We start from the raw sequence: 24,336 nt of genomic DNA on the forward strand, positions 1-24,336 counted from the left end.
CACCCTGCTGTTCCTGCAGCTCCTTCCTCCTCAGGGGGAGGGCTCCTCACATGCTTCCCCTGCTCCAGTGTGGGGTCCCTGTCATGGCAGACAGTCCTCCATGACTTCTGCAGCGTGAGTCCTTCTCAGGGGCTGCAGTTCTCCATGAACTGCTGCAGTGTGGGTCTCCTCCACAGGGTGCGGTCCTTCAGGAACCGACTGCTCCAGCATGGGCCCCCCCATGGGGTCACTCGCAGCAAACCTGCTCCAGTGTGGGCTGCTCTCTCTCCTGGTGCAGGCTTCCCCCGGGGTCACAGCCTCCTTCAGGCATCCACCTACTCCAGCATGGGGTCCTCCACGGGGTGCAGGCAGTCGTCTGCTCCACTGCCCATGGGCTGCAGGGGGACAGCCTGCCTCACCGTGGTCTTCACCACAGGCCCCAGGGGAATCGCTGCTCCGGCGCCTGGAGCACCTCCTGCCCCTCCTTCTACACTGACCTTGGTGTCTGCAGGGCTGTTTCTCTCCCATATTCTCACTCTTCTCTCGCTGCAATTCCTGCTGCGCAATAACTTTTCCCTTTCTTAAACACATTCTCCCAGAGGTGAAAGCACTGTTGCTGATGGGCTCGGCCTTGGCCAGCGGCGGGTCCGTCTTAAAGCCGTCTGTCACTGCTGTATCTGTCATAGGGGAAACTTCTAGCAGCTTTGTTCAGAAGCCACCCCTGTAACCCCCCGCTACCAAAACCTTGCCCCGCACACACAAACCCGTTACATGTGCCTTGCAGAGCTATGGCTGAAAGGAGTATGGTTGTTCTTTAGTGCTTCAGGTTATTAGGCAATGGGAAGAGGGAGGTTAGTTCAACTCAAGGCAATGTTGACGCACAACCAAATATAAATTATTAATCTAGGCATGAAGTTAGAAGGTTTGTGTTCCCATTAGAGCAGAGAACTCAGGGGACAGCCTGTAGCTGGATCATTGGAAAGCGGAAGAAAACAAAATCAGCTTCTGCCCCAGGTGGTGTTCTAGGAAACTTGATCACAAAAGGGAAAGTACATAGAGTGGCAGTGACTTGTTGATACAGGGGTGTTCTTCCTGCTTTGGTGTTGCGATACAACAACAATGGGGAAATGAGATTACAGTTATTGATAGCTTGCTGGCAAGGGAGCATTAAGGATTTTTGTGTCTTCTCACACTGAACACAAATTACAGAAAGACAAAGTTTAAAGTTTTGTTTTTAAATTTCAATATGTAGATTTTAACATCATGTAGTTCCTGATGAGGTTGGTGATTGCGGTTGCTTTACGTGACTCTGTACTTAGCATGTTTCAGTAACAGTGCTAATTACAAGCTAAATACTGGTCTATTTTGAATGAGACACTTTTGTGAAAGGAAAACAGTTTTTGCATCCAAGTGACTGAGCTGTTTGCCCTTTTCTGTGCTCTTCACTCCCACTCTTTTGTCAGTGTCCCAAGTAGGCTTTCAGTAGTACTGCACAAGCTAGTATGGACCTAACCTGCACGTGGGAATGAAGAAACAGCAAATCTCTTATGCCATTGAGCTGTGAAAAGAGTGAATCTGTTGCACTGTCCTGTTGAAGCTGTGTGGGGCCTTGAATAGTTCAAATGCCTCTAAGTTTTAATCTGTGGTTGCAATAGGGTATATACTTTTATCGCTGGGAAAATTGGACAAGGATGCAAGTGTGTTAAATACAAAAGTGGGAAAGGACTTTCAGATTGCAGTAAGTCAATTTTTGTATCTCATTCTCTTTATTCTAGAATATTGTGGGTAATGCTAAGCCTAAGGAAAGAGGTAATGAGATTCTGTCATCTCCTGAAAAGCGGGAGAAATTTAAAGAACAGAGGAAAGCAACAGGTAATGCAAAGAAAGACAAGGATGAAAAGACATTAAAGACTGAGAAAAGAGTTAAGCAACCTGATAAAGAAGGAAAATTGATAGTCATCTCAGAAAAAGGCAAGGTCTCAGAGAAGAATATATCTAAGAATGGAAAAGAAGATAAAGAGAATATATCAGAGAATGATATGGAATATTCAGTAGATACAGAAATTGAGAAGAAGCCTGAGAATGACAATGTAAAGAGTCCACAGGAAAACGCAAAAGAAACTAAACGAAAGCGTGGAAGACCGCCGATAACACCTCCAACAGGTATGTAGCTGAATTTAAATGTTGAAGCCACATATCAAAACCTTTCTAAACTTACCTAAAGAAATGAAAAGTATCTTTCTCTTTCACAGCCTAAGTCTCTAGAAACTTGTAAAAAACAGTCAACTCACCTGTTGTTCAGGCTTGGTTAGGACAGCTGACAACAAACTTGTTAGTCAGGTTTGGAGCTTCAGTGGTTTGGTCAGAGATTAGATTTAGGTAAGTAATCCTCATATACTGTAAAACCTGTCTGCAGTATGATTAAATGCAGATATGTAGACTTCAGAAAGCCAAGTGAAACTGTATTTATGCAAGTACAGTATTTTAAGTTGTGAGGCTTGGGAATTTATGTTTTAAAGAATTTTGCAGCTTCATATCCAGTCAATTTTTGTTCTCTATCTAAATATATAGAGCAAAGTTCTCAGACACTGCAGCCCATAACTTTGGAGTTAAGACGTCGGAAAATACCCAAAGGAGGTGAAGTTCCATCGAAGCGTCCCAGGATTGAAAAAAACTTGTGTGAGTATTTTTTGTTACTCCACTCTCACAGTGGTTGTACATGTAAGTTCTTATAGCTTCATTGAAGGGGAAAAAAAAGTCTGTAGTATTAACTGTGATACATAAAATAGCTGAAATGCAGTACCTGTTTGTTTGGTTTTTTTCAAATTGGCTGTTGGTATGTAGCATTGTCATGCTGAAATTCCCTCCTAAGTCTTGGAAGCTGGGTTTGGGTAGAGGAGCCACAAGCTGAGAGTCTTGATGCAGAAGTTCACAGATGTAAGGGAGGCAGTGATTATATTGCTTCTGATATGCAGAAGGTTATAAAAGCCTTTTTCTAGTTGTAGAAACTCTGTAGTTACTAGATGGAGGATCTACCACGTTGCTTAGCAAAGAAACTTTAATAGTGGATAAATATTCATGCTGCTGCAGTCTAATAGCTTCTATTTCATCTTGATATACTGTGTAGTGATGTTCAAGAACTTGAGTGTGTGGATGAGGAAAGAAAATGATATTCTCTATAGTAGTGTCATGAACAAGGAGGTGAAGATCTGAAGAAGGCTGTCTTTCCCTTCCTTAGGACCACGAAGCCTTAAAACTTCAGTGTGCATATGTTAAACAGCTTAGGGTCGAAGTTGTCTAATTGTCTGTATAACTTCTGGTATTAGTTATGTCTGTGGGACGGTTGCTGTTTAAAGCAGTGTTTTACCAGTAAGATACTGATCTGTATTCTTACTTCAAATCTGTTACTAAAACAAAAAGTTGAGACACCTAGATAGGCTTTTGCTCTATTCTTCTGTTTATTTGTAATTGTTAATATGATTGCAGCTTTTACAGAGAGGTCTGATCACTGGGCCTTCTGCTATTAACCTCAGTCCTTAAAAAACACACTTTCAAATGGTCACTGGGAGGGGAGATCTTTAAAGATTGCTTGTGAGCTATTTAGTAATCCTGTAGCTGCATGGTACCATTACATTTGTCTGTTCCAGCTCAGGAAAAATTGAAGAACTCTCCAGATAACCCTGAAAGAGACCAGATCAGAAGACGATCTTCAAGACTCTCGTCTAGTATTAGCCAAGAGATTTTAAGTACAGATCACGTCACAACTTCAACAGAAATTCAGCCTTTGAAAGAGGCGGTATCTAACCAAAAGGAATCTGAGAAGGGTAAGCAGCTTCCTGATATACTTTGGATTTGTGGTGGCATGGCAGCCACTAGTTGTTGCAGGCACTGTATCTGCAATTAAAACCTGATTTCATCAGCAGTGCAGGGGAAACTCAAGGAAAGTTTATATCTCTCTCTGTGTTCTGATTGCCCTTTGCTTTTGATTCAATCTCCGTCAGTAGCCCTAGCATTTCCCTTGTGTGGTGGGAACTTTTCCAGTAGAGGGATAACTGGCCTTGCAAAAGGAGAGCTCCATAGGTTGTAAAATGATTTAAAGGAAATGTTGTGGTGCTTGGTTTTGTTTTCTTCTTTTAAGGGATGCAGATGATGCTTGTGAAAATGAGGTAATTGCAAAGTTTTAACGCTTTTAGATTGAAGAAGTAATCCAAATGCTAAACTTAGAGCTTAATCCTCTTGTTGAACACTAAAAACAGGATGCTTTTATTCTTAGACTGGGTGGAGATAATGCTCTCTCTTTCTGCCCTGTGCTTCACTGCCTTTCCCTTCCAGGGGGAGCTCTGGTAATGGTTTGAGGAGACCTGTCCCATTTTAGGCGATAAAGAGTTAGGAGCCTGTGTGTTTCTAAGCAGCTATAAATTTAGAGGGTTGCTGCAGGTAGCTGTGTTGTAAAAACTTAATTTTGTATTAATAGAAGAGCAAGCAGTCTGAGCATGGATGGATGTTTGTCTCCACTGTAACGTGATGAACACACATATCTGTGTTCTGGAATATGCTTCTGTGTGCATTTTACTGAATGAAAACTTTTTCCTCCATTCTAGTCCAGTTAGAAATTCCTTTTGAATCTGACCAAAGTTTCAGTGAACAAGGATCTCCTGGAAACACATCCCATAGCACAGCGCTTGGTACAGATGCCAGTTTACAGGAAGAAAAAGTTGAAGACACCGAGCCTTCCTCTCTTACTGTCAGAACTCAAGAACCTTCTGCTGCTACAGGTTCAAATTTTGATTTCATATTTGATATTGATGCTTTTCTGAAGGCAACTGATGCCAGGTGTTTCATCCTCTTACGAGTGTGGCTAACAAAAATTGTGTGCTATTACAATGTTAACCACGGGGGGAAATGCACATTTTTATTCCTTATGGACTCAGTTTTGATCTTATGCTTTGGAGATTGACAGCAATCTTCCAGAAAGTGGAAATCATAATTTTTAAATGACTGGGTGTAATATTTTTAGCATGTGAATGGTGAAGTTAACAAATGCTTGTTTTCAGGTTATAATTTAGTGGGTTTAAGTCTGGATTAAGTTGGACTAACATCTTAAAAGATCATGTTCTTTTATCACTTCTGTGTTGCAGGTATATGGTAGCATTGATGTTTGGGATTCGTGATTGTGCATTTCTATATCCTTATGTTTTAGCTTCTGTTATCCTTAAGCCCTAGGCTATTTAGAGGTTTTAGTGCAAGTTTATGAAATAGTTCAGACATGACATTTCAGTGTCTGTCTTAATAATGTATATATTCTATTTTCTCCTACCTGGGGAGTGCACATATTTGCTTTTCCAAATTAAAATTTCCTATACAGGTGGTAGACTATGCCAAAACAGTGCCATCCTGTGATTTTGTTGTAACTTGTAATACTTGTATGTGCAGGTAACTGGGGAAACTTGAACTACAGATACCCTAGTTTATGCTTTATCAGAGAAGCTTAATGTTAGGTGCAACAGAGCATTTAGAGGGATTTACAGTTGCTCAGTATTGCTGTAGTAATCTGTATGTGCTAGCTTTCATCCTGTTCATTGGTTATTCCAAATTTACCCCCCTGCTTGCATGTGTCCTCTTTCACCCGCTCTCATGTCACTGTACAAATGAAATGTCCTCTCCCTTTGCCACTGATCTGCACCTTCAGGGCAGGAAGGAATTTACCTCTTTTCCTTTGCTCAGATGTGCAAGTGGTCTTTTACTGTTTAAAAATTAGAGCTCTCTTGATCTAGCTCTCCTTCCTAACTAGGCTGATGATATATCCACTTGTATTCTACCTATGGTATATCCGTAGTCTTTTCAGCTGATGTGTGTTGGGACCGTACCTCTCCTTCCCTACATTATGGCAGTGAGTTCAGAAGATTTGGACTGGCTGTGGATTCTTTTTGCTGCTGTGTCCTCAGTGTGTAAACTTTTGGGTTTAACTTTTCTTAACTGTTGGGTTGTAGCTTGTTTTGGCTAATGAAGGCAAAACTGCTGTTTGGCTGTTGTACCTGAACAGAACATAAACTCTCTAGTGCCGAGGAAGTGCCATTCCTCTCTGTGTTAGCTCTGAGTACATGAGCTATTGATACTGACAGCCTGCCTGCAAATCTCTGAAGCAAAGGAAGGATGTAAAAAAGTGATGCTCCTTCCTGTGGCTACGAATTTGTTCCTCCCACTGTTGTAGCAGGTAGAACCAATTTAATATACACCTGAAAGTTCAAGTTGAATCCTTTGAGTAATTGAAGTGCAACGTTGCTGGTTTCCTTAAGTTCATGTGCTGACAACTGGTGAAGCTCCTCACAAGCACTGGTCAGGTACTGGTGTAACAGTCTGCCGTCCAGGTTAGCTAAACTGGTGCCCTGCCTGTTAGAAGCAATGTAAGCAGCTAGTGCTGTGCTTTGTAGCTCTTCCCTTTTGAATTTGAAGTTCCTCTCCTCCAAGATGCCCTTGAAACTGAACAGGCATCCCTGAATGTAGTTTTGTTAAGATGAACAGCCATGTCCTGTTTGCAGATTTTCACCCTGGAGTAGATTTTGCAAGGGCGGGGGGGGGGCTGTCTGCTGTAGCCGTAAAGGAACATTAATTTGTTTTTCTGCCTTCAGTGGATCTCTGGAAGATGTCCCTGGAGTTCTTAGCAGAAAGACTGCAGGCACTTGTGTCACTGGGAGTGCAAAGAAATGCTAAAAAGCAGTGGTGCTTCTGGAGTCTGGAATCCTGTGCTTCGTGCCAGCAGAAAGCGTGGTGGCTGGTGTGACCCCAGTCTTAGGCGTGTGAGAAGGTGTGCAGGTACAGGCATGGCTCCAGAAGGGTACAGGGAGCTGAACTACTCTGAGGTGGTGTGCAGGACTTGTACCTTAGAGACAGCTCTTCTAAGAGATATAGCAGGTCGTAGCAGTTTTAAAAACTGAAAGAATTTTTAGCATACCTGAAAATACTCACTTTTCAGCCTCAGACAAACTGTTTAATAGAAGGTATGGCAAAGCTTTCCACTACAGTGGATACAGTCACCTTTTGGACGTGCTTTATGTAGGAAAACAGTATGATGAAATGTTTTTAACTTGATCTTGCATGGCAGACTTGCTGCATTTCTTAAAGTGTGGTGGGCTGTGGTTTTTTTAGCTGACAACTATTTAGCCTTTTGTTTTGTAAATTCCTGCGAATTTTCGTTTTGAAGTGTAGTGTTTTTAAGATGACACATCTTTTGTATCCTCTTTTGGAGGTACTCATTGAACTACAGATTGACAAACCACAACTTTGATAAGGTCTGAGAATTTGGAGAATGGTAAATCTTGGCTTTTTGAAAGAAAAGTGTATTAACAGTACGGAAAAACTGTGTTAATGGTTAGATGTTCTTTCAAACAGTTAATGCAGTGTAAAGAAGGCATGTCCTGCCATAGCCTTTGTAAAATAATCCAGAAGTAGTCATGGAATATTCTCAAGAAATAAAGGGAGATTTTGCTTGGTACCGTAACATGTGTAATCACAAAGCTTTGGGCTTAGTGGTCAGACACTGTTGAAAAATGACTCCTGCAAGGGCATCTGTTTTCTAACTTAAGTACTCATTTAGGATGCGAAGCTTTTCAGGATGTTTCACAGTGTCTTAGTTTCAAGTAACTATGCCATCACAGGCATTTTAGAAGTTTTTACTGGTGTACGTGAACTGGGATGTTGTTGTAGCTGTGTGGTCATCCTCAGAGAAGGCTTCTTTTAAAAAAAGGAGTTTGGGGAATCTGAGTTGAGGGCTGTAATGTAGTGAGAGCTAGTACGTACTCAGCAGTATGCGTTAGGGGTTACAGGAAACAAATCACTTCTAGTGATACGAAAGAACAAATAGACAAAACAGGCTTCGTTGTGTAAAAACGTTACTTCTCTGTGTATTTGTTGCTGATGGGGAAACTTCTTCCAGTTTAGGGAAATGATGGACAGATTTAAGGATTTAAGTTAAACTGAAACACCAGCAGATTTTTTTTTTTTTCTCTACTTGTGTACTTACATTCTGATTCAGATTACAGATGCAGTTTACAACTGCCTTGGTTTATCCCCTTGCACTTGTATAATATGTGTTGGGGTGAGCTGCTGTGTTTATAAGGGAGGAAGCAGGGAGAGGAATTCACTTGTACACATGAAATTTATAAGGTACTATGCTCAATTCTGCTTTTTCAGCATTTGGGGAGCATAATTTTGGCAGCATGGAGATGGGGCAGGACACCAGTACAGTCCTGGTGTGCAGCTGAACCATTGGGAGTTCAAAAAAAGCTATGATCCCTTTGGATACCTTTTGCCTTTATTGCCACTTCCCACTGAATTCCTACTATATATATTGCTGAACATTTGTAATTTGGGCTTAAAACTGGGGAGAATTCCAGCTGAATGTGTAATACCTCCGTGTGTGATGTCAGTCATGCTGATGTGGCCTTCTGAGGTTGCTTCGCTGGATACAAGCAGTCAAGCTGTGGGAATGTGACTTGGTTCACTGGCCTACCCAAAGCCTCTGGTACAGCTTGTGGGCTCTTGTCGCTGGCACTTCTGCCGGTACTTGAGTCAGCTGGATTAAAGTTAATCAAGCGGTAGGCACTCACTCTGAGTTCTGTCCTGAAGGTCAGCACTGTGGTGGTGTCTCAAAAGTCATGCTTCTGAGCGAGAATTTGCTCCATTTAATTGAAGCCATCTCATTTAACAGCAGAAATGCCAGACATACACCTAGGTGGACATCCAGATGTGGTAAACAGATGTTTTTATTGGAGAAAAACCTTCAGGATGAGGAATAAGAACTGTACAGGGTCTTTTTGAGTAAATGCTGTCACTTGAAACCCAAGTACAAAAATCTACGTTTCCATATTTAACCAACGTTAAAAATGTTATTAAGGAGTGGTTTGTTGATACGAGAGTTTCAAAATCCATAGATCCTGTTGTGGATAAATCGTCTGTAGTTACCAGGAGATCTGTGTTTCCCTGTACGTGCTCCTGTTGTACTTGTGGGATCGTGCCTGTATGTGCCAGTGCCGACAAGCTGCCCGAGGGCTTGGGCTTTCACCTGGGAGCAGCTTGTGCGCAGCAGGCGAGAGGCCTCTTGGGTGGGATCTGAGAACCGATCAGATCACCAGTGGCTTCCCGCTCTTGCGGGCAGGGGTTGTTAGAGTCTGAGCATGGTGTCCTAAAAAGACCTGGTGCTGTAGGCTGAAAACTGAGTTGACTTATTTCGTGGGTAATTATCAAGGGAGCAGGTGGACATCTCTCCAAGTACTCATAACTGTGTGTCAAGCGGTTATGTTCCCAGGCTGCCCATGTGTATTAGAGATTCAAGGTTTGGAAAGGGGAGAAGTATGTTGTCAGAGCAGGTTGTGTGGGTGGAAAAAAGGAGTGTTTCTTCCATACAAGTTCCCACAAAATAAAGCATGGAAGCCAAGGTCAGGGGTAACTTCTCAGACTTAGAGTATGTGCAACGTTCTAACCCAGTACTAACTTTTTTTATTTGCTTGTAGGCTTCAATTCTAGTCACAAGATGGGTATTCATTCTCTTCCTGTAGGAGAATACTACAAAACATGATGAAATTAGTAACCTTCATTTTTTTCAGTGTGGTGTATTAGTGGTTTTTTGTCATGGGTGAGTGGTGCAGCCTGACAGTACTAGTTTTAACTTGCATGGTGTATAGGAAGAACATGATTTTTATATATTTGAATATCAGGAATTTTTAAGGACAAAACCGCTCTTTTTAAAAAGTGTTTTCCCAGTCACTGGTTGGTAGATAATTCAAGATTTGTACTAGTTGCAGACATTTGTAACAGCAAATACCATTTGGAGTGTTGACATGCTTGTTATGTTTTAAAACTTGTATGTCTAATGTGATCTGAAAGGGCAATATAGCATTGCTTGTCAAAACTTAAGTTCCTCTTTTAAAATTTTCAGAAAAGTTCTGATTAATTACATTTACTAGAGGACAAAAATCCTCTTCTCTGATTTTTGGCTCCCCTAATGTTTAGGGACCAGAATTAGTGATTAGGGTTTCACTAAATCAAGTTGTCTTTCGAAAAAGCAGGTGGCAGTCTGTTGGCAAATTTTTGCAGCCAGTTAAAGCTCTGTTTTGTGTATCTGAAAACAGGCTTAGAAGCACTCTACAGCTGTTCATGTGGTTTACTCTTATACAAACTGATTTTGACTTTAAAGGTGAGGCGCCTTTGCTTTGTACAGATCTGCTACAGTGTTTGTAGCTGTGTTTCTCAGAACTCTCAAGATTACTTTTTTTTTTATTTGCATAGACATGCATCAGGGATTCCATTTGTCTTACACTTACCACGGGTTTTTCTAATTTTGTCACTTTTAGCTTTGGGTTTCAGTTAAGGAGAAACATGTTACCTTTGCAGCCAGTCTGAGGGAGCAGCTGTTTATCTTGCAGCTTACCTCAGTAGGCTTTGATTCTTTCAAGGTAGTATAAAAATTGTCACTTTAAGCCTGACGGTGTAGTATGTAAAGAAGGCCATCCTGCCTTGCTCACTTAGTTTCTTATAGCTAGGTGCCACGATCTGTATGCCAGTGTTTCAGTTATGCCTCCAGTAGAGGTGCAGCCTTGACGTTCACCCAGCTGCTGGCCCCCTCTAAAGGTACACTGGGGATGGCACAGCAATGCGCTGCAGGCTCACAAGCTTTTCCTGCAGCAGGGACGTCTCTGTTTCTATTGTTACACATGTAGTGTCAGCACAGGGAGAAAATGGCGAGTGGAGGATCGCATGAAGTACTGTCTGGAGCAGTTCTTACAACATCAAGTCATGCTTCCCGCTCAGAAATCACAGCTTTGTAAACACGTAATGATCTGTGATTATTGATGCCGTGGGCATTTATTACAGCAAGCATCTACTTGAGTGGATTCTGGATGCACTGGAAATGCTTGAATGCTGTCCTTGCCTAAAATAGTTTGAGAAGTGCAATTAGGCAGTATGTTGTTTCACAACTGAGATCTTGAAAGACAGAGCTTTTGAAAATAAAGGAAGAAGCATAGATTGGGTGCTGAAGTGATGAACAGGAACATTTTTGGTGAGCTCAAGAAAAGCACCACAAGACTTCAGAAGAAATAAGATTAAAGAAATAGGTAATTACAAAGCTAGCCCAATGGTGTGAAATGATCCAAAGCACCGTGTAAAAAGTGTCAGCTCAAGAAAGGTGATGGTAATAAACAGATGAGCTTGAAAGTACTACAGGTGGAGACACTGGATAACATGTATTCTGGAGAACTTGATGTGTTAGTTTACCAGCAGGTGAAGGAGCAATTTGATCTTTGCTTAATACTTCTGTGGAGACCAGGAAATAGAGAGTAGAAATCTCATCAGTTTAACAGGCAACTGTGTGTGAAGATCCAATGGCCAGAAACTGCAGCGAGGCCAGCTTTAATTGGAGGAGAATGTTAAGTGTTACGTGCACTGTTGGCTTTCTGAGATAGCTTACCCCAGTGTGTTGCAGAAGATGTTCCAGGGTGGCAGACCTTCAGTCAAGATGCTGTGCTGCTGCCAAACATTCCTGTCCCAGCAGGAGTCAATTCAACAAAGAATTGGCATGGAGGGGAAATCTCTTGTGGACACAGAAGCTTCACATGGTGACATTTTACTGTAAACTTACTGCAGAAACTGGTCATAGCTTGAACCTTGGATAATACAGCACCATGAGAAGTGAGAGAGGTTGCTGACTGGTACACTGAACAGGTATTTTTTTTCTCTGTACTGAAAGTTAAAGGAGCTGCTGTTGTTTGACCTTGAGTCTCTGTGCTTAATATCGTAATGGCTAACTGAATGCCAGGTGAGGAGTTTTAATTTTGGTTATAAACATGGAAGAAATAGCAGGTGGTAGGTCTGTCATTAATGTTCTTCTGTACTTGGAGAAAACACCCACCAAGGTCCTCTGAAAAGGCAAGTGCCTGAAAGTCTGAAGCTAATACAGCGAAACTTCCTCTCCATAGAAACCAGTCTTAGTACCGTCTGTTGAGAGCAAAAATTGTATATCTGTGTGAGGATGGAAGCTGCCCCCTTTAGATGTTGGTGTAACGAATGGCTTCAGAGCTGGGAGGCCAGGCTCTTCAGAGGCTCTCCTGGGTGACAGAGTTGGGCATCAGCTTCAAGCTGTGCCCTGCAGCAGGGAGTTCTGGTGTGCTACTTGTAGGGAAGGAGAATGCCCCCCAAATGTGGTGGTGAAGAGAATAATTTAAGCTTTATTCCAAACTTTGTGGGATAGGCTCTGAATAGATTCCTTCTGTGTGTTGCAGTATGTGGGGGGTTTTTTGGTCTGCTTTCCTTCCCCTTACTGCAGAGACTACAGAGGTCTTTTTTACCTCTGTTTCTAAACTCCAGCTAACATAGTCCTGTGCTCCTCTTCTAACTTGTAGTTGATCAGTTGGAAGCTGTTCCCTGTATCTTCTCCAGAATTTGTCCCATTTCAATGGAGAGGAAGTGTTCTGACCTTGGATACAGGGCCTCCTCATGGCAGTTGTGTGATAGTACAAGAGCTTCTGTTGTCATCTTTGTAATACTTTTTGGCTAAATCTTCAGACCCCCTTCTGCTGCAGTTAAGTTTTCCCATCTTTGTGTTAGTTATTAAATAGAAACAAGTTCTCTTTCATTGTCCTGAATGCTGGTTTTTAGCTTTACAGTAAAGAGAACCTTTCTGCACTTGCTTTCGCTAAACCCACGGGCCATTTCACTGACTGTTCCTGAAATGCTTTTTCATTCTATATGGATGCAACTTTTGATGGTGTACAGTGTATTTCGATTTTGGTATTGGCAGACTTCATAATTCTGCAAGTGTGATCCAGTTGTCTGGCTTTGTGGCAGTCTTTCTACTATAATTGCTGAAGGCAGCATCACTGTCAGCATGTTCTTAGTATGGCTATGCCAAAATGTCTTTCTCTTTCTCCTTGTCATTGTCTTTGTGAAACACCCAAAAGCAGTCTCTTAATTTTTACTGTTTTCTTCTCAAAATTAACTGAATATTCTTTGTTTTAACCAGTCTGATGTGCATGTGACTTCTTAATCCTTCCCTGTCATCCACTTCCATAGTACCATTATTTGTTTTTTCTCTATGAATGACTTCAACTTCTGTTTCTTTGTCGTAGCACAGTGCTTACACTGAGTGTGCTTCAGACATGGCCATCTAGGATGCTTTTCTTCACTAGGACATAACCTGAAGTTGGAGCTCAGTAACACTCACTGTTTTTGTTACCACATGCTAAAAGTTTCTGCACAAGCTGTCCTGTGCTCTTACACCAAGATCGTGTTGACGCTACCTTTAACACTCCCATTCAGTGCATTCCTGCGTATGTGCACCTGTGGAAAGTCTTACACTTTCTGCACTTGTTCGTGTTTGTAATGTTTCTGGTCCTTTTGTGTTCCTTGTTTTCAGCTACTAACGTGATGTCTGAATTTTCATTCATGTGCTGCCAACCTTCAGTTTTGCATCGCTGTTTCTAGGTCTGGGTCTTAGCTTTAAACACTTCTTTCTTAAGCTTCCAAGTTTGAAAATACTTGTAAATATGAAAGTAATACTTTAGTACTGGCAAAACAAGTGGAAAAAATAGATTTGGAAGCTGCTTTGTAAAAATGACACCTGCTTTCTGTTGTAGTCTAGCTGGCGAGGGATTTTTTCATGCTGTCTGCGTATTAGTGGTGGATAATTGCCTGGGTCTCTGTGTGTTTCCAGATTTCTGCCTCTCCTCTGTTGTACTGGACACAGATACTGGTGTCACTAATCAGATTTACTCTTAGTTCAAAAAGTTTCTTTTGTGTAGTTCTTAGTAAAAACATGAATTAAAGGTTTCTGAAATGCTGGAAGAAAAAATAGGAATCTTCTGGGTCAAGTTTAGGTATAGCCCTGGGTTGCACAGCAGTGCTCTGTAAACAGATGCCTTAAAATGTTCTTCCACTTGAGTCACAAGACTTCCTTTGCTTTTTTTTTTTTTGAGAAACTAATTAACTGTAGCTCATTGTAACAGATGCAAGCAATTTTCCTTTTGCTTAGTTTCATTCTTTAACTGCTGCTTGAAAATTGAAATAAACTTTAATTTTACTTGAAAAATGTAGTTCTGATATACTGTTCTGTTGTTCTTGGAAGTTACTAGACTTTGGTGGTAGGACAAGGCATCCAGAAAGCAGTGAAATAGTTATAAGCAAAGCAGCAGAGCTGTTTTCCTTGGAGAGTGCTTTCACCAAAGATGTGAATAGTTATAAACAATTGATAGAATATAATCTTCGGTGTTTTGACTAAAATACACAATTGCTGTGTAATTCAGCCTTCTATCTATAGTAGCACTATATACAGTGATACTGGCTGTTGGGCAAGGGACTCATGGAAGTGAAAGGTCACTTTATGACAATAGCTCATTCATAAAACCACTGGTGTCGTGACAACCAATTTTTAAGAGCACAGTAGGGCAGAGTTTCCCCTTAAAAGCTATTAATTTTAAAGGCAGATGCAGCATTAGAATTTTGTTTTTAGCATTTCATAACTAACACCTTTGCATGCCCATTTCTAACTTTTTTTGTTGTTTTAAGTTTAGGAAGCCATTTAATAAATATAGCAAATGCATGGGGGAATTTATCTGTTTTGTTCTTACAGTAACAAAACCTTGTAGGAGAGCAGTTTTTCTTGCATCAAAACCAGCTGCAACTGTTGATCAAGATCACAAGTTTAGATGCAAGTTCTTGGACTGTTCAAAATCCTTTCGCAAAGCCAAGCTATTGCATTATCACATGAAATACTTTCATGGAGTGGAGAAGGCTGCAGAATCACAGCAGAACCCTGTAAAAAGAAATATTCAAACCAGAGCTTCTTTGGCTTCTGAAAAAGCTAATCAAGAAGGGTCAAAAAGAGGATGGACCACAGCTGGTTCATTGTGTAAGTATGTTGCTGATCTCTTCCTTTTTTTAAACAGCAGCAGGCAGGACAATCAGAAAGAGCAGAAATTAATTTTCTTTTGGGCTGAAGGAGTCTCTTTAGGGTTCCATCTCAGCATATTTCTTTGTGGAGAAGCAGCATAATATGTGTGAGCATTAAGTTTCAGAGAAGATAAAACTGAAGAAATTCCCTCATCTGGAAATACAGAATTTCACATTCTCTAATGAACAGACTATAAAGCTTCTCTTACTCCCTTTGTAACAACTCACTTGAGTATTAAACCTTTGCTCTTTTTTCAAAACTACAGTTCCCAGAGTTTCTGACTTCAATTTGTCTTTTCCCCCTGCTTGACAAGTATCTAAATAGTATTGTTCAAAGACTTTTTGTCCTTTTCTATATGAAGGAGGCAGTCTGGGTAACTGCAGTTCTCTTCTCTTTCTTACTGGGTCTTCACATTCACGGTCTGACTTCAAGGGTATGCTTGGCTAGAACTCCGGTACCAGTTGCTGCAGTATTTACTGTTCTCATTGCTGGACCTGTGGGGGGAAAAAAGCCCCAGTGTTTAACAAATGCAGTTGCTACAGCTGTGCCTGAAAGAGCCTCACGCAACTGGTGGGAAGTTGAAAGGGATAAAAACGTGGTGGTTAGGGGAAACCCCCCCCATGCTTAAATTGTAACTGCTTTGCAGTCTTTGGAATCACATTAACTTCTGCTTCACAGTCTCATTCCCTTCATTCTTTTTCCTAATGTCTTGGCATAACATCAGAGTGGCAATCTAGGTCCAGTTGTGAACTGCAGTGTTGTTGATAACCTATCCAAGCTTTGTTCTTGTGGACTGACTTCTCTTTGTACTTAAAGGTCCATAAAAGTTGTCATCTCTTTTGTCTGCTGATTGAGCCAGTTTTATAAAATCCAGCTTTCTCTTTGCTGAATTCCCTGGTGTTTTTTGTCTTTGCATTTGATCTTTCATTAATATTCTGTGTAAGAATTTCAAAGTCTTGCAAGTTGTTCACTGAGCAACAGCTCACGACAGCAGAGTGTATCTAGCCTTACTTTGCTTTGTGTTTGCTTTTCCTAATGTATCCAGCAGCCTCTTCATTTGAGGTGCTACTGCCTGTTCCTAACAAGATAAGTGTGAGTCAACGTACTGGTACTACACGTAAACTTTTATACCCTGAATACTTCTGTAGCTTTAAATACTACAAAGGCATAAGATTTGATTGGGTAGAGGAGGATTTTTCTTTAGATGTGCTTGGATGTGCCAACTTGTGTGTATTATACTTCACATGCAGCTTAAATGAAAGTGAAGTACTTGACAAACACACCTGAGATGAGCGCTTTCTGAAGAACGGCTGCTGACTGCTGCACAGTGATCAGAACAGGCTTCTTGCATGTCACGGGCCTCTTCATCAACAACCTTCTCCTCTGCTTTTTGTAACTGCATACTTCTTTCAGTTGTTTTTCTGTGATTGTCTTGAATGACCTAGTGACTCAAGATCTTTATCCTTTCACTTATCCTTTCTCCCAAGTGCACAATGTTGGTGTGATGTCATCACCTTGGCAACACTGGCAGGTAATTCATTATGGTGTTGAGTTGTAATCATATTTGCTAATTTTAAGGCCCCACACCTTTCCTTCCCCATCTGTGGATGGATGCTTTTAACCAGGATTGTTCTGATGGCGTGCTTCATAGCATATCCCTGCAAACAGCCCCTGGATTGTGCTGGCAGCTGGCAGTTGAATGGTGCATCAAGGTGGACCCTAAAGTTTTCAAGTCGCCTTCACTGTCAAAGCTTGCTATTATGGAGCTACAGTAAGGTTTTTATTGATGAGGAAAAGTAATGTCCTTATATTCCAGTTCTGTCATATGTCTGATAGTAAGTGCCATTTGGTTTTTAATGTGTTCTTAATTCTTCTGATTTTTGTTGTGGGGGTACCACATGTTCTAAAGTAGAACAAATTTGGTTTATGAGATCATACTGTTGCATTTTGTGCTCTGTTCTCCTGTCTTTTTGCAAGCATCTCTTCTGTTCTTAATGGAATTCATGTATAGCAAGACTTTCTCCATGTCTACTGAATACTTTTATGTCATCTTTTTGAAAGCCTTTTCAGGATGTACTGCTTAGTGACATACGTAGGTATGGTACCTGGTGGGTGTACTTTTCATCTTTATAATCCTGTTGTGAGGAAAAATTCTCCTTTTCAAAGTGAATATATTGAAATCATTTTACTTTGTGTTACAAATGTCCTTTTCTAATACTTTGCTATATTAGTTTGGTTTTAGTGCTTAACAGATAAGACTTAAGAATAACAAGACTCATGATTTCTAAAGCTTGGAGGAAGTCTTGCTTTAGAAGTTTTATCACACTTAAGTCATCTCAAGTTTTAATTTGGAGTTCTGGGACTCCTTACTGTTTCTGCTATACATTAAATAAATAAATGCTAGGGGTGGACTGTTGCCTACTGTTCCTAAAGTTCTAGGAAATTATGCAATATTCAGAACAGTAGCAAAACCTTTTTCTTGTAGTGCTTAAAATTAGAATTTCAACACATAGAAAAGATGGATGTAAGTCATCTTCAGTGACCACGTTGTGGGATGTAGGAGAGAACAATTTAAGTATAATTAGTTTTCTCTAAAGTGGAGACTCTGAAAGTTCAACATCTGAAACATAGTGTGCCACTTGGCATTGGCTTCAAAACTTGAATGAGCTGGAAAGGTTAATGTGGAACTGATTTGTCCTGCCTCTCCCTTTTCCCGAAGAAGGATCTTACCTTTGCAGTGGCAAATTTGAGGTGTCTCTAAATTCTGTAGTGGCTCTTCATTGAACAGAGGAGGAGGAACTGCTGTTGCCTAGCCTGTATTTTAGTCATGCCTTACTGCTCTGAACAGAGCAATGCAGGCTGAAACGGCTACTGGATGCATTCACGCAATAAGTCTTCTCTTTAATTTATCAGGCAATAAGTCTTCTCTTTAATTTACCAGGAAATACTATGAGATGGTTATCATGAAACAACTTTTCCCCCAGCCCCGTGTTATACTACTTACATCCATGAGTATTGCTGCTCTGGTCTTCACTGCAAGAATTGTCCTTTTAGGCAATAAGGCAGTTGATTTTATGTCCTCCTGGAATATAGGAGACACAGGCATTTCTACCCTCAGCTCTTCGGTTGCATTGCACCTCTGCAGGTACGTTACAGAGCCACCTGCAGCCCTTCTGTTACAGAGGAGAATCAAGACCTGCACAAATGTATGTGGATACATAAGCTTAAAACAAGCTCTAAGAGCATAGCCTGCAGATGGCGTCTCAAAGTCTGTCTTGCAGGTGAGAGTTGCTTAAGTTTTTAACAGTTCAAATTGAGATGTTCTATCAAATTTATCACTTGGAAATTGAACGTAGTGTAGTATCTGTTGAAATTTTTGGCAGCTAGTTACTTGTTGTTTGCTGTAATGAAACGAGTAGAACCACATTCCATGTTCATACGCATTAACCTTAAGGTGGGCTTTTTAATTTGTGGTCCCTTCTCTTCCTCTGCACAGTCGCTGAGTTTACTGTTGAATTGTCATCCCATACTGTGACTTGTGCTCTCCTGTCTATGTTTAGCCCGTATCTGGGTCTAAACTATAACAGTTGCTCTATCACCCGATGACCCCTCACCAGCCAGGAATGGGAACCTGGAAAAGGAGAGGAGACCCATGGGTTGAAGTGAAAACAGATTTAATGAAACTGCAGTAATACCAACAGAGGTGTACAAAGTTACACTCACCCAAATGAACATGCAGTAGTCACAATCGACAGGAGAGCGGTCCTCAGGAGCAAGGAGAAGCCAGGAGGGGAGCAGGAAGAGGAGAGACTCCAGCCAGACCTCCAGCAGGAACCCCAGAGGAGTTTTCTGTCCTCAGCAGACCTTCCCCCTTTATAAAGACCCTGACAACATGATATGGGCTATGCCTGTAGCTAACTCAGGTCATCTGCCCTGCCTGACTTGAAACTGCTAGTGGCCTGCCTAGCATGGCTGGGCAGGGATTCTGTCCCAGCCAAAGCAGGACACCTGCACTTACTGTAAACAACTTCCTTGAAGGTGTCTGTTTTCTTCAGATATGTGTGTCTGTCTTTTATTTTATGTGAGGTGCCTGCAAAAGGTTATTTTTATTAAAGTTTGTTGTTGCATTCTCTGTACCTGCAACTCAGAATTTGAACATCTTGACTTCGAGTCTTTCTGATTTGGTGGCTTTCATTTCTTAGTAAAAACTTCCATTTTGAGATTCAGCAAAATTTAGTTCATTCCCTTGTGTTGAACAATTTTTCTGAAATATGATGGTCAACTTGTGCCAGACTTCAGTGTTTGCACAGCTGATGCACCTCATGTCAGACCTTGAAGAGGCTCTGTACTTGTAGGTACTGAAGGTTTGGCAGGCAATTCTAACCTTGTTAGATGTGAACAAGTAGGGGAGCTGATACATATGTGCAAGGAAATACCATCAAAGCCTTTACTAAAGTGGCTGGTGTTCTCTGAATGCTCTTGGTGACCACTTAGTAGTGCTGATAGACTTGATACTGCCCTCAGCACAGCTGTTGTACTGGCAGGGACTTCATCAGTTGGTACGCTTATGCTCCTGGGACGTAGTTTAGTTCCCCTGAGGAGTCTTGCTCTAATAGACGTTAAAGCTGATTTTGAGACTTTAAAAATGCTGTGCAGTATTAGGTTGCAGTTCTGGTATGTAGGTGTATAATGGCTGCTTTAGTCTGGCAAGCTGCTGCCAGTCTTGGCTCTGCTGTTCTCCTTGCCACGAGGAAGAAAAGAAAGCAGCAGACCTGTGATTTGTAGTTCAGAGACTGTAGAAAACCTGTCCCTGCTGAGGAGTCCATAAAAGGTACTTGTAAAAAACATGTATTTTGTCAGTAGGTTTAAATTTTTGTACGTGACCTCATTGTTAGAAATTTTTTGCCTACACAAAGTTAGGTACAGCATGTCATGTTAATACCCAAGTGTCTTAATGCCATGAATAAATGTAAAGAAAAAAGGGGTTGTGGTGGGTTGACCCTGGCCAAAATGCCAGGTGCCCACCAGAGCCGCTCTATCACTCCCCCTCCTTAACTGGACAGGAGAGAGGAGAGACAAAAAAAAAAAAATAACAGGCTTATGGGGTTGAGATAAGGACAGGGAGATCACTCAGCATTTACCGTCACGGGCAAAACAGACTCAACTGAAAGGAAATGTGATTTATTACCAATTAACTCAGAGAGGAGTAACGAGAAATAAAACCAAATCTTAAAACACCTTCCCCCCACCCCTCCCTCCTTTCCTGGGCGTAACTTTGATCCCGATTTTCCTCCCTCCTTCCCCCCAGCGGCACAGGGGGAAAACAGGGAATGGGGGTTCGGGTCAGTTTATCACACTGTTGTTTTCTGCTGCTCCTTCCTCCTCAGGGGGAGGACTCCTCACATGTTTCCCCTGCTCCAATGTGGGGTTCCCCTCACGGGAGAAAGTCCTCCATGACTTCTCTAATGTGAGTCTTCCCACGGGTTCAGTCCTTCATGAACTGCTCCAGCGTGGGTCTCCTCCACGGGGTGCAGTCCTTCAGGAACCGACTGCTCCAGCGTGAGCCCCCCTCACGGGGTCTCTGGCAGCAAACCTGCTCCAGCGTGGGCTTCCCTCTCTCCACGGGCCACAGGTCCTGCCAGGAGCCTGTGCCGGTGCGGGCTTCCCCCGGGGTCACAGCCTCCTTCAGGTATCCACCTACTCCAGCGTGGGGGCCCTCCACGGGGTGTAGGCAGTCGTCTGCTCCACCGCCCATGGGCTGCAGGGGGACAGCCTGCCTCACCGTGGTCTTCACCACAGGCCACAGGGGAATCGCTGCTCCGACGCCTGGAGCACCTCCTGCCCCTCCTTCTGCACTGACCTTGGTGCCTGCAGGATGTTTCTCTCCCATATTCTCACTCCTCTCACTCGCTGCAATTCCTGCTGCGCAACAATTTTTTCACTCTCTTAAATACGTTCTCCCAGAGGCGAAAAACGCTGTCGCTGATGGGCTCGGCCTTGGCCAGCAGCGGGTCCGTCTTAAAGCTGGCTGGCATTGGCTATATCTGACGTAGGGGAAACTTCTAGCAGCTTCGTACAGAAGCCACCCCTGTAACCCCCCTGCTACCAAAACCTTGCCATGCAGACCCGTTACAGGGGTCTCAGCTTTACTCATGTCACTGGTGAGGTCCTGACTGTGCATGTCTAGGGAGCAGGTGGACCAGCTTGCTTAGACAGCTGAAACATCTGAGGCATCCAGTTGTCAACTGTTAGCTGTTAACATGGGAACCTCTGGCATGTGGCTTAGTGGTTTTCAGGGTGATCCTTTGGGATTTTCCTGTTTCCTCTGAATATTGGCTGATGGATGCCTCTCTGTTAGGCAGTGACCTACAAACACAGGGTTTCTCATTAGAGTAGGTGAAGATCTGCATTGACACCCTCTGTGTTCTGCAGAATTGCCGATTGTCTTTGTGGCTTATCTTGAATTCTGCTTTACGTTTGTGGAAGATGGCTGTGTGAAACATTTCAGCTGTAAGTCAAGATGATAAGTGATCTTTCAGTTCTTGAAAATGTCAGTGGATATTCTCAGCAAGTGGATATTCTCAGCAAGAGATCTCACAGCTGTGGATGATGAATATTGTCTAATTCACAACACTTGGGAATTCAGTCTCTGCTTCCTGTGAAGGCTGAGTTATCTTCTTAGCAGGGGTCTTACAGTCTTTTGTGTTCCATTGAACAGAAAGCTATTGCCTTGTCTGCTACCGAGTCTGACATGCTGAGCTATAAGTTCTCTTAAGGCTCTGTTCTCGTGGTTTCTATGTGGTTGAGGTGGTTTCATATCTCAGGTCTGTATTTGTTAGTTTTCAGGGTCCTTCGCTGCTTCTGGATCAGCTCTTTATATGGAAGAGGATACTTCTCTGAGGCTTAGAGAAGAGAGGTCTGGAACAAGGCTTTGAGCAGTTAATCAGCAAGCCACTCCATCTCCAGTTTTTTATGAACATGTCTCCTATTCCCGTTAGTGGTGTTTAGCATCATCTGAGCTAGAAATTAATCAGCTGGTGTTTTAATTACAGCATCACTGTTCAAGAACAGTGAAACTGTTCATTGCCCTGGATGTCAGGAGGGCTTTTGTGGTGTATTTACAGAGAATTGTGTAATTCTGATGATGATTAGTGATATTCTGGATCATAGAGGTATTAAAAGGTACTGATATCTGTTTTGAATTTTGTTTGAGTTGGTCATCATCAGGAATGCATTGGAGTTGTAGCTTAGATGCCACCTGTGTCCCACCTCAGGATATCTCTGTAAGATAAGTGCAGGTGTCTGCATGGGACCCCTCACAGACAGCTTTAGGAAATGCATAGGAGTCTCCTCTGTGCTTCCTAGTAGGAGTCTCTGAGCCTAGTCCTGCTGTTTGCTGCAGACCCGCAGCACGTGTAAATACGGTGTGTTGTGTGCTCTGCGCTGGCCTTTCCTGAAACTGCCGATCGGGAGTTCCTGTGATGGGGAGGAGGCAGAGGAGTAGGAATCCTACCAGAGAGGGGAGGCTGGCTCAGAGGGTCAGGAGGATGAACGCACATGACACAGGCTGCAGGTGGTGCTAACACAGAAAGTCTGAACTTGGGGAATGGGCAAGTTCTAAAGGCATATGCCTAAATACAAGTTCTTGGTTGTGATTGTTACAGTAAGTAATTGCGCTTTGTTCTTTTGTGGGTAATTTTATGAATACCTGTCTGAATTATACTTGAAAATGTTGTATTGAGAGGAAACAGGACACTGAATGTCGAAGGCTTACAAGTTTGGGTCTTCATGGCAGAAGTTTTAATGTTTAGTTTCTAAAAAGTTTACAATAACTTTCCAGTTTTTTAGTGTCATCTTCTCAAATTTAGTCTCAACCCCTAAAATGTACTTCAGAGTGCTCAAAGATCCCATAGATGCTCTAAACTTTTCTATCAATGGAACAAAAGATGTTTCAAAACTTAATATATTCATTGATACCTATTTTTTTGTCCGTTATTGAAGAAAAATACATCTGGTGTATGATAGTGTACTCCTGAACTCCCCCGGGACAGTGTTACTGGTGGCTGAAAAATCTTACAGAAATGTATTAACTGTTACGTGTCGTAAAGGATACAGCATATTCTTGGCAAAAATCTTAAACTTCAGTCTCACAAAGCTAAAAAAACCTAATGGACCCAAAATAACAGTTTAGTTCCACCAAGAGTCTGCATGCTCAGATTTCAGCCTGCAGGAAGCCCAGATGCCGTGTGCTCTTTGAAAGACTGGTGGGATCAAGGTGGCCACAGGGTTCTCCAAATGTTAATTCATGAAAATGAGTTGAGGGGAATGTTAGGAGGCCTAAACGAAGGTTGTCTGGTTTGTATAGATTCTTGTACTGTAATTTTGGGGTTCCCTGAAATAGTGTTCTGTAAATAATTTTTAAATTTAGTGCAGAATGATAGACAATCAGGAAAGCCCAAGAAAGGCTCCTTTACGTGACTTACGTACTGCTACAAACAGTTTGCATTTCAGACAGTTTGTTAGGACACTGGTGTTCCCAAACAGGTTATGAAGCACCTTAATCTTATTCTTCAGCTACTGTGTACCATGGGGAAGAAGTTTTGTCTGTCTGAATGGATGATGTCTTGGTCAACCTGCTAATCATGGAAGTCCTCAGATGAGCAAATTCTGTTAGCAAAAATAGGCCTGTATTTGAAAAAACCCAACCAACCACCACCCCCTCCCTTGCTTTATGCTTGTTCCTGCAAGAGCCAAAGTCAGTCCTGTTGAAAATGGAAGGCCATACACATACTGCGGTATCTTATCAAGGAGTATCTTCTGGTTTTGATAGTTCTTCATGGACAAAACATGCTACTTTCTACAGTCTTGCAGCTCTTGAGGTAAATAAGCAAGAAGGGAAAGGCAAGAGCGGGTTGCCTGACTGGACAAAAGGGACCTTTAGGAGAGAGTCATGTGTTGAAAAACTTGGGGTTTGATCTGATTTCTGTCTTCCATTGTGGCTGCTGTAAAGCGCTGTGGCAGGTGACTAGAAGTAACAGTTTGGTTATGGAAATATTTACAAATGGCTTCTATTCGTGGGGTTTTTTGGTGTTTTGGTGGGTTTTTTGGGGTTGTTTTTTTAAGTTTTAATGCAACTTGAGTGAGAGGACCAGGGGAAAAAAGTCCTCTGATGGCTTTCAGATTTCTGTATCTTGGAGCTTCTTCTACCTGAAGAGATCCACTTGATTTGGAAAGCTCTGTCATGGCATGTCGTAATGTGCCTTGTTATAGCTTCAATTTGAAATGTTGGTCAGGGCAGGGTACCTGATACCATTTCTTCTCCTAAGTATGCCCTGTTGGACTCTTCCTTCTGTTTTCAGTCATTTTCAGGTACTACTTACAATTATTTAGAGGTGTCCAAGTGAAAATCTGGTGGC

General features: G+C 42.0%; 1 protein-coding gene across 1 annotated transcript in view; it reads left to right on the forward strand.

The window, feature by feature from the left end:
• PHF20 (PHD finger protein 20) overlaps nucleotides 1-24,336 on the forward strand; it is a 75,853-nt gene that overhangs the window by 20,229 nt on the left and 31,288 nt on the right. Inside the window, exons 7-11 of the mRNA XM_086474521.1 lie at nucleotides 1,755-2,142; nucleotides 2,551-2,658; nucleotides 3,627-3,803; nucleotides 4,581-4,754; nucleotides 14,600-14,878. Of these exons, the coding sequence (XP_086330647.1) occupies nucleotides 1,755-2,142; nucleotides 2,551-2,658; nucleotides 3,627-3,803; nucleotides 4,581-4,754; nucleotides 14,600-14,878 (1,126 nt within the window). The remainder of the gene's footprint in view (nucleotides 1-1,754; nucleotides 2,143-2,550; nucleotides 2,659-3,626; nucleotides 3,804-4,580; nucleotides 4,755-14,599; nucleotides 14,879-24,336) is intronic.

The sequence above is a fragment of the Leptosomus discolor genome, chromosome 17, assembly GCF_034619465.1.
Source record: "Leptosomus discolor isolate bLepDis1 chromosome 17, bLepDis1.hap2, whole genome shotgun sequence".
Taxonomy (NCBI): domain Eukaryota; kingdom Metazoa; phylum Chordata; class Aves; order Leptosomiformes; family Leptosomidae; genus Leptosomus; species Leptosomus discolor.